General features: G+C 36.1%; 3 protein-coding genes across 14 annotated transcripts in view; 1 reads left to right on the top strand and 2 right to left on the bottom strand.

Annotated features, from left to right (window-relative positions):
• Positions 1 to 14,381, top strand: part of LOC124185721 (alpha-1,6-mannosyl-glycoprotein 2-beta-N-acetylglucosaminyltransferase) — a 56,288-nt gene extending 41,907 nt beyond the window's left edge. For 4 of the 12 annotated variants that reach the window (XM_046576760.1, XM_046576758.1, XM_046576761.1 and 1 more), the window contains 6 exons: positions 899 to 1,085; positions 1,175 to 1,594; positions 2,198 to 2,504; positions 3,066 to 3,236; positions 4,822 to 5,072; positions 5,363 to 8,597. In XM_046576760.1, the coding sequence (XP_046432716.1) occupies positions 916 to 1,085; positions 1,175 to 1,594; positions 2,198 to 2,504; positions 3,066 to 3,236; positions 4,822 to 5,072; positions 5,363 to 5,591 (1,548 nt within the window). In that variant the 5' untranslated portion in view covers positions 899 to 915 and the 3' untranslated portion in view covers positions 5,592 to 8,597. The other 8 variants (XR_006871453.1, XR_006871452.1, XM_046576765.1 and 5 more) reach the window with 8 other exon arrangements.
• On the bottom strand, positions 8,585 to 10,832 carry LOC124185724 (protein D2-like). The gene is made up of 5 exons (XM_046576770.1): positions 10,717 to 10,832; positions 10,424 to 10,536; positions 10,218 to 10,338; positions 9,022 to 9,232; positions 8,585 to 8,893 (listed from the first exon to the last, which is right to left on the bottom strand). Exons 1-5 carry the CDS (start codon positions 10,733 to 10,735, stop codon positions 8,755 to 8,757), a joined length of 603 nt encoding a protein of 200 aa, XP_046432726.1. The 5' UTR covers positions 10,736 to 10,832; the 3' UTR covers positions 8,585 to 8,754.
• On the bottom strand, positions 13,118 to 14,904 carry LOC124185723 (protein D2-like). The gene is made up of 4 exons (XM_046576769.1): positions 14,725 to 14,904; positions 14,418 to 14,649; positions 13,913 to 14,164; positions 13,118 to 13,614 (listed from the first exon to the last, which is right to left on the bottom strand). Exons 2-4 carry the CDS (start codon positions 14,440 to 14,442, stop codon positions 13,262 to 13,264), a joined length of 630 nt encoding a protein of 209 aa, XP_046432725.1. The 5' UTR covers positions 14,443 to 14,649; positions 14,725 to 14,904; the 3' UTR covers positions 13,118 to 13,261.
• Between the last annotated feature and the right edge of the window lie 126 nt (positions 14,905 to 15,030).

The raw sequence follows: 15,030 nt of genomic DNA, 5'->3' as shown, positions 1-15,030 counted from the left end.
TTTGCGACTTTATATATCTTCTTCCGCGGAAGGAAAAAGATTATGAATAATTTTTTGCGACGGCATATAAAGAAAAAGAAGAAAAAAAAAAAAAAAACTGTGAGCCTTATATTACTTGCACGAGACCTGCAGCAATACGTTTGGCTAATTATTGCTTCTCGGTTTTACAATTAATCACTTCTCGGATCGACTCCACAAACCATAAACAGAGATCGCATTCATTCTGTGAAAGTTTCATGCAGTTAATCAACGAACCGGAGGGAAGAATTTCGGGTTTCAAGTATCGCACACGATTACCGTGCGCGTATAATTAACCATGGATCTGATTACAAGGGGGGCGTTAATTGACTCGCAAACACATGTCAAATATATTTTTTTAATCGATGGTACAGGGGCGTAGGAAGCTGTATAATGCGGTAATTTAAATTTTATCAGTGTCGATCGATACGTAATATATACATAGCATAAAGTAGAATTAGATGATTGGTCAATATTTTCGTTGCCGATAATTAAAACTGTCCGTGAAATGTGAAAGTAGATTCAATTTCAACCGAGTCGTCAAACGGATTGCATGTTTGATTACGACATTGCTAGAATTGATTGCATAGTAAAATACTTGTATTTTTTAATATTTATTGCACAATTTTTTAATGTGGAAAATTAGAAAACACGGAAATTCTCTAGATACTATAACGTGGCGATTGTTCCAACGGTAAAACGCGGTAAAAACCACTTCATTCTGCCAGTTTGGAAATTGAAAATTATGCAATAATGGAAAATTTACGCAATATTTTTTTAACGCAAAAACGTGCAATGAGCGGAAGATCGATAGGGAAAAAATAAAAAATTTACTGGTTGCTTGTTTCACCCCACGACTGACTTAATTCCATTTTATCAGTTTCGGGGGTGGCTGTCATGGGTGGCGGTCGAAATGGTCGTGGAACCTTGGTGAGAACCCTGGCCCTCGTCTTCCTGGCAACTCTTCTCTGGCTGCAATTTCACGTGGCCAGTTTGACAAGTCGTTCCAGTTCGCCGCCGTCAGGAAACGAGAGTCTCCTAATGCTTGTGCCTCAGGAACTGCACAGGTACAACAAATCGTTGATTCGCAGCTGTTGTTCGAGCGTTTTTCTACTTTTAAATTTATCTCAATTCCCAAATAACTTGTGCCCACCAGGTTTCTGAAGGACAGGCGAAACTCGACCGCCGGATCCAATTCGACGGCCGGAATATCCGGGAATCTTACGATATCCGAGCTACGTCGACAGGTAGAAAAGGCTAATCTGGAACAACGCGTTTTCAACGAGGAGGCTTTTGGTCCCCTGGCTTCCGACGCCCCAGTAATTGTCATTCAGGTTCACGCCAGACTCACTTACTTGAGGCACTTGATCGTCTCCCTGGCACAAGCTAAGGGGATCGAACAAACGCTCCTCATTTTTAGTCACGACGTATGGGATCCGGACATCAATTTTCTCGTGCAGAGCGTCGATTTCTGCAGAGTTATGCAGATCTTTTATCCCTACAGCATACAGACTCATCCCCACACATTTCCTGGCGAGGATCCCAACGATTGTCCACGTAACATTAAGAGGGAAAGGTGAGTTGTACATCCACGAAACGAAACCTTGAACAAAACCTCGCTTTCCTCGTTTAGGAATTCGTTTTTATTATTGGACGCTTCATCGGTCGCTAATTGACTTCAAATTCTACTGCAATTAGTAACTTTTCAGACTGCTTGTAACCTGATGTCTGATGCGATCGGTGATTTTTACTGTGCTTTGGTCGAATCATCAATCCCTTGTTGATCCCAGTTGGAATATGATGAAAAAGAAAAACAACTGAAATTGCAATTTTTAGATAGGGGTGTAGTCTAAATCCAGAATTTCGACTAGACTCTGCAATAATTTCAGTCGCCATCCTGAGTTTATGGCTGAAGTCGGAAAATATCGACCGTCGGCTAAAAATTGTTACGACCAAAGTTATAAAGAATTAAACTTCCTAGAAGTGTAGTTGGGGCCATTTTTAGTGAAAAATTTGGTCAAATTCTGGATATAGAAAATCAATGACGACCCTTCTTCAACGATTAGGAAAAGAAAATTGTGGTATCTGAAAATTGAAATTTCAAACGTACATTCCTCGGCTGGATCGGTTCCTTCTTATTTTTTTCTTTCCTTCTTTTTTTTTTCTCTTCTCCTTACAGCGCTCTGGTGAAGAAATGCATAAACGCGGAGCATCCCGACCTCTACGGACATTACAGGGAGGCGAAATTTACCCAAACTAAACACCACTGGTGGTGGAAGGCGAATCGAGTATTCGACCAGTTAACCGTAACGAAAAACCACGTTGGGATGGTTTTGTTCCTTGAGGAGGATCACTACGTCGCCGAAGACTTTTTGCACGTACTCAGACTGATGGAACGTACATGTAAGCACAGCTGTGAACGTTGCAACATTTTGTCGCTGGGAACGTACCTTAAAACTTACAACTATTACGCGGACAACAAAAAGGTAAGCCCTTACTTTTCGACGCTAAGTAATTCGTACGTATAACGATTATTATTACTATTATACATATACGACGTTTATTCACACGGACATGTCATTATAATATGATCACACAGCTTTTTGCAAGTCACACAATTAAGCCACATAATATAAAATAATTTTTTAGTTTATATATTATTAACTCTGCTCTTGAGTCTCGCGAGACCTTTCACATATTATATATTATGCTGAAAATTGATGTGTGATAATTGATGTTATTATAACTGTATTTAATGATAAATATTTTACAACATTAATCAGGTATCCTAAGATAATTCCACCACGTTCATTCACCCGAAAGAAAGAAAATAATTAAAAAAAAAAAAAAACACAAATCACATATCACCGGGGATAAGGGATCATAACGTCCGATGTCTGTTTTAATTTCCTGTCAATAATTCGAGTACTCTTGCCTCGGATCAATTCAGCTGTTTAAAGTTCGTGATAAAGAAATGTGGTAAACTTTCAACGAGACAACGCGTACGACTTATTATGTATATGTAATAACGATACTTTCACGCCCAGTTTCTCGGTGTCAATGGTGTACTGCAAAAGGAAATGCTTCGCGGATTAAAGAGACACAATGGAATCATTCAGGGTGGCTTTTCCACCTATCAAGGTGCTCAATTGGTACAAGCTGCTGCCCCTGCTTGGGCATTCCAGCTTTTGCCCAACCTCTACAACCATTATCAGAAGGTTAAAATAATCTAGCACAGCATCCTAATAAATTTTCATCTCATATTTATACACAGGCATTTAGATATGCATTCGTTTTCGTACATTGCACGGCAAAGAGAAAGAGAAACAAACAGTGATACGCCAATTTCTCAGTATATGCAAAAGTATATATCATAATTTGATACCCCAAATTCGTATTTCTTAAACGAAATATTGTTAATAAATGTTCAATAAAAAATATCCTTCCATCTCGCTGCAGCATGCTGTATTCACTGTATGTCCAGTTGATTGATTTTGAATCGTAGCATTTTAGAATGACCTGCCATGTTCTGCGTTATTTGCTGAAATTACGATTATTAATACTATCGTTTTATTTCTATTGCGACGTACGCATTTCTTCTCCCTCAAACCTTTTGACACCGATTCTTTGAGTCCTCGCCCACTGATGAATTTCCACAGCATTTCGTTCTCTTAATTTTCTCCGCACTACCACTTACCTCCTATATTTACAGATTCAATTGATGTAATTTTTATTTTTTTTTCTTCAATGCCGTTTCAATAATTTATTATTACCACTTACCATTTTGCTTCTCACGTATCCGATTCCATGGTGATTTCTTATTTTTTTGTTTAATCGCATTTTCTGAATTATTAGTTGCAATTAATTTAAAGCTGCTTATTACTAAACATTTTTATGACTGTAGTTTTATTTGTCTTTTGTATCTGTGCGTACAAATTTACAACTACCTACGTACGTACAGTAAATCATGAAAAGTAAATTTTCATTTAAATCACAATTTGATTTCGCAGGTGACGAATGAACGTAATGTTTGGTAAAAAAAAAAAAAAACATAATAATAATTATCCAGTGAATATACTTTACGATCTCTCGAAATCATTTACAGTCCTTCGAATTTGAAACACTTTATGAAATAATTTGAGATATTACCAACAAGTCTGTCGCAGACTTGCGTTATTTTTGCATAAGTTTTAAGCACGATGATTATGTAACGTGTAACGTACGTTGGTAATAAATGTGTCGAACTATGAATGATGGAAAAGTATAATAGGGTAGGTGTTGTCAGCGATTATCATCATCATCATCATCATCATTATTATTATTATCCTGCATGTAGAGCTTAAGTATGATGACTGCAGTATGAGTAGGTATATTTAAAAAGATATGCAGCTTTATGGGCTTTGTTATACCTGACCCAACTTTTGATATGGCACGACAATATCCTTTATAGAACGTATAAATTAACTCATGATATAATTAGATATTTTTCGATTCGTTTCCGAACTCGCTTAGGTCAGAGTTCAATGTAGAATTCCTTCGTTGAAAACTTTGTAGTCTGAATACAAGTATCAAATGTATAAATTTATACACAAGGGGTCTTCTACCAATAATACTTACGAAAGAAAAGTTATAGATTACTGTTAATAATAATTATGCTTTTAAAAATTTTGACCAGGGAAACCAGGCTAAAATAACAATGGCATTATCTTGAAATTGGTGAAAGGCCTCTGTTAAAAAATGTGCATTCAGTTATGCGATAATGATAATGTTACAAGTCACAAACAATCGTTGAAATAATTACAGGCAGAGGTAACACCGTGGATTTCTAGTAAACATAATATGGGTATGGCGTTCAATCGTATTACTTGGAACAAACTGAGAGACTGTGCTTCCAAATTCTGCTCTTACGACGACTATAACTGGGACTGGAGCCTTCAGCATATCGCTCAAGGATGCATCCCATCAAGTCAAGGCTCCGGTGGCTTATCTCACATCCAATCTGGCCTAATCGCCATGGTGATGAAAGCACCTAGAATTTTTCACATCGGGGAATGGTAATAATTGATTCATTGTTTTTAAATATGATTTAAAAGAACATGTGCAAAAGATTACGCACTGATCTGCATCCTGCAATTAATTTTCAATTAGATTCATTTGCATTTATTAACAGTTTTTGAAACTTATATCAGTAAAAGACAGGCATAAAATTCATCGAGTATTATCGAAACGTTTTGAGAATCTCATGCAGCGTTGTCAATAGAAGTACAAAGAAATTATCTGAACAATTTTTACCGCGCACCGCAGACTCAAGCATTGAGAATTAAAGGATTTGGTTCCTTTTCAGTGGGGTTCATCACAAGAAAAATAATTGTGAACCCACGGCGGTTATTGAAAAGGTACAAAATGTACTAAAGACTGCTAAAAAACATTTGTTTCCGTCTCAACTGACACTGACAAATGCGGCTGTGGCTAAAAAGACAAAGTTGAGAAAAGGGAACGGTGGCTGGGGGGACATAAGGGACCATCAACTATGTTTGAACATCACACTGAATCCTGAATTGAGATTACCTTGATTGTTGATGAAGTATGAGAACCGACCCTGTCAGTGAGAAATTTTTATAGTTGAATGCGTCAAGATTTCATAAATCATCGGCTGCTCAACTGCAACTCGTTCATGTACAGAAGCATATTGTGTATAAAATTGCTTAGATACAGCAAATCAACGAACTAAGTACTACGTATGAGAAGTGCGTTGAATTTAACTACGTGTAAAAACATACAGATGACACCCTGTTGTGAAAATACTATCGTATTATCGAGAATGTAGTTTTGCTTTGGACTTATTCTACCATAGATGTTAAAACAGCATTAAATAACATCTGAAACAAGGCGATTACAAAAGAGACAAAAAAAAGAAAATTTGTATAGTAGTCATTTCGACTGTAATGAAATTGTACGCTAGGTATACGTTTGGACATTTGATATAATAATACAAAGAGATTTGCAAGTAGTTGCGTGCTGAGCCTAATGTAGTTACGACGAATTAATCTCTAGAAGTAATCGCTGGGCGATTACAAAGGGAATGCTAAGAGCCAAAGGAAAGACATATTTGCCACTTAAGATTACCTAGAGAAAACCAATTAATATACGTTACAAATATGTAATATAATCAATTACATGCTCAAGATAGTGTTATAATCATCGTTACTATTATATTTATATCATCATCGTCATCATCTTCATCATTTTGTTACTTTTTCATCATGCAGCAAGATTAATCTTCTTTCTAGATAACAATAAATAATTGAATTATTCAGATCTGCCGAGTTGTAAAAGCTTACGGATATCAGTTACTTCCAAGGACTTCGATATGCTTGTATTGTTACGTTAATTACTTAACAGCATTCGTAGATGTCGGTACAAATTGAGTTTATACTTGCATGTACTTATTAAGCAAATGTAGTGGTGTATTTTTTCAACAATTGCTACTACTTGTAAACACATAGCGAAATATACGCAGACGGTTTCAGATTTCTGACAGTTACACACTATCCCAGAAACGGAATCAGGCTCTAATTCAGTTAAAGATTATATCTAAGACGATGAAACAGAAGATCTTATTATGTTAACATTTTTCTAAAGTGTGTAGATTCGTCATCCATGAAAAAGCTGAAATTCGATACATTAAGCTTTTATCGATGGATACCTATACCTGTTCCCCAATGTTGAATATAATTCGTTTCAGCGAGTATACTACTTTATACAAAGGAGAAAATGTAGTAAAAGAAGAAAACTGGCCAACGCTAGTCATTAGACGTAAAAAACTGGCTTTTCATCGTGTTAACATTACTAATTCTCATGATGCATCGGAAAATTGTAAATCATAAAGCTTGTTAAACCGGATTGATATGTATTTAAAAAGCTGTCAACTTTACTCGTGATCGTTGAAAAATTATGAAAACGAGAATATTAGTATTCTTTTTTATGTTACACATCTATCAATGTCAGTCAGAAATCAAAAAATGGGACACTACTCTTAATACGTGGTTGCTACGTCAATGAAGACGGTACTTTTCAGTTCGCATTACATGGTGTTCTAATTATTTGTATTTTTTTCTACCGATCTGAGATATTAACTGATCTGATATATTAATAATACAGACTTATTAATTACACGTTTGAATTTTTCGAGTGAGGATATACGTACAGCCCTTATCCTTCTACGAAAATAATGCCTAATGAAATTTCTTATTTGATGAAAAGTTTTTTCATTTCTTATTTAGTTGTTTTTTTTTTTTTTTTTTTTATTTTATACTCATGACAATATTGTAAACTATGCTGATTACTCGAAAACGCACACTGTACTCTAGTCACTATATGAAATGTAATGTAATGATATTTGATATTGAAATATAATAACTTGCTAAGCTTGTAACAGGTACTTCTAACTACACACATTAATTTACAGTTGTACAATCAGATATTATATAGCGTCAAAAATAAAAAAATTAACATTCAATAAATATTTCGGTTTCAACGAAATTAAGTTCAACGAAGCTATAAGCAAGTCAGGTACTATGTTTCGAATGCAACTTGATCATAATACAAGACAAATTCTGAGACATTTGAATGAATAACGACGAAACTCTTTACCTTACTGTGTGTTCAAATATACATATATTAATATATTGAATTGAAATAAATTAGCTTTTAACATACAGCTTACTTTATACAGCTAACCAATTTGAAACCGTTCAATTCAGTTGAGAAAAATATATTATATGAGTTTCGAATAGGTAAATATGCGTGCATACTTGCTGTCATCGACAGTTAATAATTTGCATGAAACCTACAAACAATTAGACTTGTGGGACATATACTTTGGAGTGCGAGGGTGTAAAAAAGAGAGAAAAAATAGCACTGCTGCTATACTGTTGAGAATTTTGAGTTCTGTAATGTAAATAAACAATTTTATCAAAGATATTGAAATCGTATCGAACAATAGCTTATAACACCAAAATTATAAATTTTTTTTCAAAGGGAAATCATATCATCATTACCAGGCTATGTCCCTATAACATTCTTGTGACGGTTGTTACAATGTTAATACTTTTAAGAACGTCATTTGATTTTTATCTATTAATCAAAGTAAACTTTTGACGAGGTAGATTCAATTGACTTGAATATCTGTGTGACGAAGAATAGCTGCTGCCGACTTTGTCCGCATTTGAAGTTTCCAACTGAGTTCGAAAATTGTTTGAGATAAATTTAAATACCTACATAGCTATAAGCCTAAATAATTTTTTGTCACCAAAGATATATTATGCATATATCCTCGATACATGCATTGCATTGTTATGTAATGACAGCTACCTGAATTGGTGTGTAAGTGCATCCAGTTGAATTTATGTGGCATAATGTACATTTCTTAATCCTATGAGGATTATTATATCTATAATTCATAAATCGTTATTTCATTATCATCATCCTAGTGTTTGTGCTGGTTGGAGTTGCAAATCGGGATAATGAGTGTTTTATATTGAAATAAAATGAATGTTCCATAAAGAACAATTTGCAATCAGTTTATTCCACAAATTTTTGCTATTAACATTTGTCATTTTCCTACGTCTCCGTATTCCAATATAGGTATAGACATATAATCTAGTTTCTCCTAATGTGCTTATGTAGTTCACTCGTTATCGTATTAAACAAAGTAGATTTTGCTGAATCTCGAGATTAGAAACCAAGGTGTTTGTGAAGATCAGGGACAGATTCGTCCCACTTTGCAGTGAAATAGTTTCCTGCAAGAGGACCGACCAAACTATACTTTTCGGCAAATTTCTGAATAGAAAATCGCCTCCTTTGTTTACCGTCCCTGTAAATATACACGCAACATGTATTAGATAACCTATCTACCATAGTTTTTGCATACATTTTATGTAATTTGTTTAATTTCATTAGAACTTTTTTTTTTAGATAGAATTGGATGAATTCCATTATTACCATGTGCTCAAACGTCTCTCGTCGAAAGTTATGGCGCCCTGATCTTGCCGATAAACAAGGAAAACGTAACGATGCAATCCAGAGCCTTGCGGTGGTCCGGAACCAACATATTCTGCCAAGACTTCTCCCTTTTCGACACTCTCCTCAGGGATGTTACCAACAAGCCAATGGTTAAATTCACGATTGTAGCCTCGTGTAGGTACGTCTGGATCTGAAAATCAAAGAGCACGAAGAAAGTATTATTAACATTGTTTATTTTCCTGGTAAAACTGTGCAGACTACGAATAATTGAAAGTTAATTGCTCGCGGATATTCGGTGCCTATGAACGTTGAATTGTGTCGTCATAAATTGAGGAATTTTTTCACAATTAGTAAAACTGGAGAAGGGCAAAGTACGGCAATGAACACGTTTGAAATTAAATTCTTTTTTGGGAAGCGAACGTGTAAATGTCATGACAACGAGAGTCTATTCTGACATAGTTTTTTCAACGGCCAACATTGCGGTTTCATCTTGTGAGCTCAAATCGTATGCTGACCAAATCTTGTATTGGCAGATGTTCAAACTTCTAGCATTCTCGAGTGCGGGAATGATCGAAAAATTGCGGATAGTTTGGCATTTTACAACAGTTACGGGGATTTGACTTACAAAAGAAATTTTGCAATTAATTTAATGCCTCAAATATCTAACGATATTTTATAGAGAATTGTATAAGATAACGCGGCTTATACTCGTGATTGTACATTTCCTTATAGCACCGTACAATGTAGGATAAAAGTAATGTAAGAATATCTTACACATTTTTTAAACAAGGCGTCATAAGAAAAGAATCTTTCAAAGTTAAACGTCAAACTGACGATAATGAAATCACAAAGAACAGCCATAAGCGGCGGCTCACGTACATTTTTGACGATGAGTATTTACGCGCTTAAACTGGCAATATCGAAAACAGGTTTTCTACCGTATGGTGAAAGTGGCTTGCTCATGTATGCCGTTACGTCAAGGTAATTGATTTCTAAGGTCATTTTAAGGTGGCTCGTGCATTGACACTACCAAGACAAAGTTTTCCAGTGCTTTTGTTCAACAGAGCCGAAAAATGTAATTTTAAATCGCAATAACTGATTATCGTAACGAATACGATCTGCGTGAAGAATTAATTTACATCTTCTCAGAAGTCTCGCTTGAATAATTATTGTACCTGTCATGACCAGTGTGTAAAGAACACCGCCTTCATGCTTGTAGTGGATCTCTGGAATCTGCTTCACCTGTGTCGGCGTCAGTTCGTTGCCCAGATTTACCACGTTGTTTCCGTACTTCACCTATTTTACAGATGGTCAAACGATTATCGATGGTAAAATAGCTAATTTCGTATCACCGGAAGTTGAGCAGAAAGCTTAAAATTACCTCGATCAAATCTGTGGGACCGTGACCTTTCAAAATGTCCGATGTAATGTTTGCCGATTGAAACTCGCTCGCAACGTCGGCAAGCGCAAATCCGATTGTGCAGAATAAAGTCACTGCAAAATAATGAATTCTCGATCGTATTCTAAGATACAACAGACGAATTATTGCACTTGGCAAATTTATTATTACCGATAATTTTTGGAACTTTTTTTCTTATCACTCCTTCTATCTGATAATGACATCATTAATTAATTCTATCGTATGAAATTGAGATTCAACTATCTTTTTCTTACCTGTTAGCAAAGTCTTCATTGTCGCTGGTTTGCAGTCGTATAAACAATTCAACCGATTCCGAGAAACTGCGACAACGTCGGTGAAGGTATCTCGTATTTATAGCGCTATGCTCCCCCCCTAGACACTTGCTGCGAAGCAAAATCCTTTTACATACATACATAGAATCGAAAATCGGTGTCCCGTGCCATGGTAACGCCTGATATTATGCTTTCTGTATGTTACAGTTGTTACAGTGTAGTGTAAAAAGAGACGGCGAAGGCGACGATCCATGGATTTCAGCACTCTTTCATCTAGCCCGGAACCCATAAGCCAAAGCAGCAATTATCAATTATAGTAAAAGTGTATTCTTTTGCACAAAAATTGGTACCGTGACTTGCTAAATGGTCCACTTCATTGGCAACCTTGGCAAAGTTAGAAGTATACTTTTTAAAACTGTATGATCATTAATATGTTTATCATACGAGTACCTGTACCATATATTCTTTTTTACAATCACCGCACGACTATTCAAAATATCTCTGCCCATAACATTCATCTTATGTAATTATACAGGTTTCTTATTTCGAGAGGGGGCAAAAACTTCCATGTATTTTTAATTCAGCGTCAACGCGTATCCGGAAGCCTAGGCTGTCCATATATCCCATGGCCTCAGTCAAGACTTATACCTTGGGCGACTTCAGACCGTGTGCGAAAAGTACAATATTTAATGGCGACGAAACCGAATTGATACCAACCAGAAATTATCAGGTTCCTGAAAATTCTGCAAATCTAAAAAATATTTTTCAATTCATAAATTTTTCGAGAAGATCTAGGAATATTCTAATATGTAACTAGTTTCCTGAGATTTTCGTCGATAATTGTTCGCATCGATTTGCACTCTCATCAACTCTTTGATTTCATATTACTAATTGACCAAGTTATTTGAAGAAGGTATTTCTCAAAATCGAGTCCTGCCTTGAAAAAATTCCGTAATTGATTGCGCTAGAATCATACAGTAGGCCGAGCATTTTGATTAATTTTCCACACGTCTGTATTCAAGCAAGTGTGAATCCAGTCGACGAATTTTCATTTTCGGCAAAGGTTACTTAATAATAGCGCAAGGATGACACGCAGAGGCGATTTGTATTCTTAAAACCAGTTATCAAATGTATTGAAGGTGTCTGCCGTATTCAAAATGTCATGATTTTTCTCTCTATTACAATCAAACACTGACACGCATGCAAAGCTAGCACGACTAGTTGAACCCCAGCGAAAATTGAAACCTATTGAAAATAATACGGTTGGAGCAACTGCTTCGTCATAGGTGTATTTATTCGAATGATTATTGACGGCTGTTACGAAATTTTCTAGATGATGATCCCGCGCCCAGGTTTTTTTTAGAGTTTCATTACACTGCACAAACACAAAATGGCCTGATTTTGATTTAATTCATAGTCACGGTCTGTGCGTTTACCGGTAAAGTTATATAGTTCATACAGTATAGTATAATGAAATGGCATACTTCAAAATAATATACATTTATTGTTAGATACAAATGTAACGTGCACTTACCTTGAGTATAAAGCTTTACTATTGGGGTTAAAAAAGCAATTAGCTACACAGAATCAAACTCTATCAACTACCGATATAATATAAAATTTCTGAGAAAAGTTGAGGCAAAACATCAAATATTTCGGAAATATTGTTCCCTCGGGAAAATGTTAACAAGCATTTAGAAAATTGAATTGCCCGAGGTCTTTCTATACTCAAAGAACTAATGTTATGGCAAGGAGCGAATAACTGACAAGTCATTATTAAACAGATTTATTAGATATCTTTGAATTTGTCTTTCGATCTCGAATTTCATTTGTTTCAGGAATAGCGGAAGTGATTAAAACTCTGAACACCGTATATGCTTCGTTTGTGATGAATCGATCCATCAGCTAACAGAGTTTTGTAAGGTGTGTAATCCGTGTATACTCATTACGGGTCTATTTCTTCCGACGACGTTATTAAATCAATTACCGTGATGATCTCATCGTTTGTCAAAATTATGTAGACTTTATTCCCCGGTTTGCATAACGATTGTACTTATCACTCGATAATTTGCGAATCGAAAATAATAGCGATGTATAATTATATTGAGTATTAAGCCTAAGCGAGCTTTCTGCCTTTAATATTGCTACAATCGATTATTGACAACTACATTATTCAGAGTTAGATATGAAACGAAACCTTGGGTAAAACAGCAGTATTATAATGGAACATTGCTTCTAGTATATCAGCTTTCAAAGTATGATAGTCATTTTGTCGAAATTCTCCCATAAGTAGTTTGAAATACGCAAATTATAAAAATACTCATAGAATACTCCAAGGAATCAATTGCTAATGAAAGGTAAATCAAATAAGAACAGATGTTAATGAATCAGTGATCTACGTGAAACAGTTTATTTGTAAGAAAATACGTGATTATCAGCTAGCTCACGACTCGCTCGTGTAACCAGTAGTACGGTGTATTGCATAAAATTAACATCATATGTAAATCAATAAACATAACAAGTGAAATTATTCACCGAGCTGCTTGTACAATATGGGAACGTAGTCATCGTATTCAGCCTGGTACATGTTCCCGGCAATAGGATCTCCAAGGTTGTATTTAGCAGCAAACTTCTTGATAGAAAATTTGCCGCGATTGTTTCCACTTTTATTGGTCAACCGCGGTTCGTCAAAGTTAATCTTACCAGGCTGTTTGTATACCAAGAAAACGTAGCGGTGAAGACCTGTGTCTTTGGGGGGGCCAGAGCCAACGTATTCGGAGAGAACGTCACCCTTGGAAATATCGTCTCCTGGAACGTTTCCCACAAGCCAGTGGTGCCATTCTCTGTATGTTGGTGTCTTACGACTAGGTGCGTCAGGATCTGCGCATAACGATTTATGCATGCTAATTAGTAACTCAGCGTTGCAACAAGATTCAAGGTTCAAGGTACAGATTTGTATAACATGGAAGCAATCTGGTAGATTAATTCAATGATAAAACATATTGTGTGTGCGATTACAGTTCAGTGAAATTTATACCGTAAAATTACATCACAGGCTTTATGTTATTTCTCATAAATCGTGTGACAGGGCTGATGAAGCGACAAGAATTAAATAAATGATTATCATTTCAGAAAATTCTGGTTCAAAACGAGTCTGCTAGTACGAAGGACACATTACCCGTCATGCAAACTGTGTAGAATGTCGAAGGATCTGCATCCCAGGTGACGGTTGGTTGGTCTTTCACTAGCGTTGGCGTAAGAACTTTCCCAATGTCAACGGACAAATTTCCAGGGTATGATACCTTGGCAATCGAGGCTGGTACCTTGTCGATTACGTCCGGCACAACGCCGTGCTGTTTCAGTGCTTCGGTCATTGTTGAAGATAGAACTCTAGGCGTGTAGCTGAAGGTTCTCTTGGCTAGCAGTGAAGCTGAAATGATTCAAGTCATTACGTTGATACTGATACAGCTAACAGATGACGTGTATAATCATAGATATAAGAGAAATGGACAAGATTTTGTAGTGCTGATAAAATGAATGGCGCGCTAGCAAAGCTGTGATAACCCTACATCACTTTCCCAGTACACACGCAGAGCTACCGATCAGATCACCCAGACATAATCTGAATACACTGTTCATTGAGCTTGCTCCATTTGTTCAGAAATTTGTTATTTTATATTTACTTGCGCTAAGTAACACTTTTGACATCACGTGCCACGTACAATTACCAACGCCGGTTCAGAATGTACTGCAACGCGCTTCTCCGGTTAGAATACCCTCTGCCCTCAGGCCTTATCGTGTAGACGATTGCTAAAATGGCGCGTTCTCGACGATTAAACTTGATAATTATTTCTCAGTAGATAACCTTCAAGAATTATCAATCTTCGAAGTTTTTTCTAACCACCGTTTCACTGACTGTAAGCAATTTGCGACTGAGTGATAGCTAGATTCAACTTTCCGAATATTTTCTTTTCGTTCAAATTTACCCACCTTCAGAGTTGCGAAATTACGTCGCTGAGTGTTTCAATGACTTGAGTTGACTGAAGAGCTACAATCGTGTGGAAGTTCAACTATGAAACGAGAGTGTGAAATTATTATCGTTTGAATAGATCAATAATACCAATCACTAATTCGATATCGGTGAAATATCGTCATTCGACAATTTTTCCAATCGCGTTATTATTGGATAAATTAACGTAAGATTATTCTGGAATTTTTGAGTCAGCATTGCAGATTTCAGATGAGCGACAGAGCGCGCTCCTGCACATAAATGAAACAGCTATATTAAAATTCATT

The sequence above is a fragment of the Neodiprion fabricii genome, chromosome 6, assembly GCF_021155785.1.
Source record: "Neodiprion fabricii isolate iyNeoFabr1 chromosome 6, iyNeoFabr1.1, whole genome shotgun sequence".
NCBI classification, from domain to species: Eukaryota; Metazoa; Arthropoda; class Insecta; order Hymenoptera; family Diprionidae; genus Neodiprion; species Neodiprion fabricii.
Note: the sequence above shows the minus strand (reverse complement) of the source record. Positions and strands in the feature narration are given on the sequence as shown.

Excerpts from the sequence above, each read along its gene's own strand:
- LOC124185724 (XM_046576770.1), bottom strand. Across the intron at positions 10,339-10,423 it reads GTCCCACAGATTTGATCGAG|GTGAAGTACGGAAACAACGT; the intron begins GTAATTTTAAGC and ends TCTGTAAAATAG. Across the intron at positions 9,233-10,217 it reads TTACACACTGGTCATGACAG|ATCCAGACGTACCTACACGA; the intron begins GTACAATAATTA and ends TTTGATTTTCAG.
- LOC124185723 (XM_046576769.1), bottom strand. The coding sequence starts at position 14,442 with ATGTCAAAAGTGTTACTTAGCGCAA. Across the intron at positions 14,165-14,417 it reads AAAAGTGTTACTTAGCGCAA|CTTCACTGCTAGCCAAGAGA; the intron begins GTAAATATAAAA and ends GAATCATTTCAG. Across the intron at positions 13,615-13,912 it reads CTACACAGTTTGCATGACGG|ATCCTGACGCACCTAGTCGT; the intron begins GTAATGTGTCCT and ends CGTTATGCGCAG.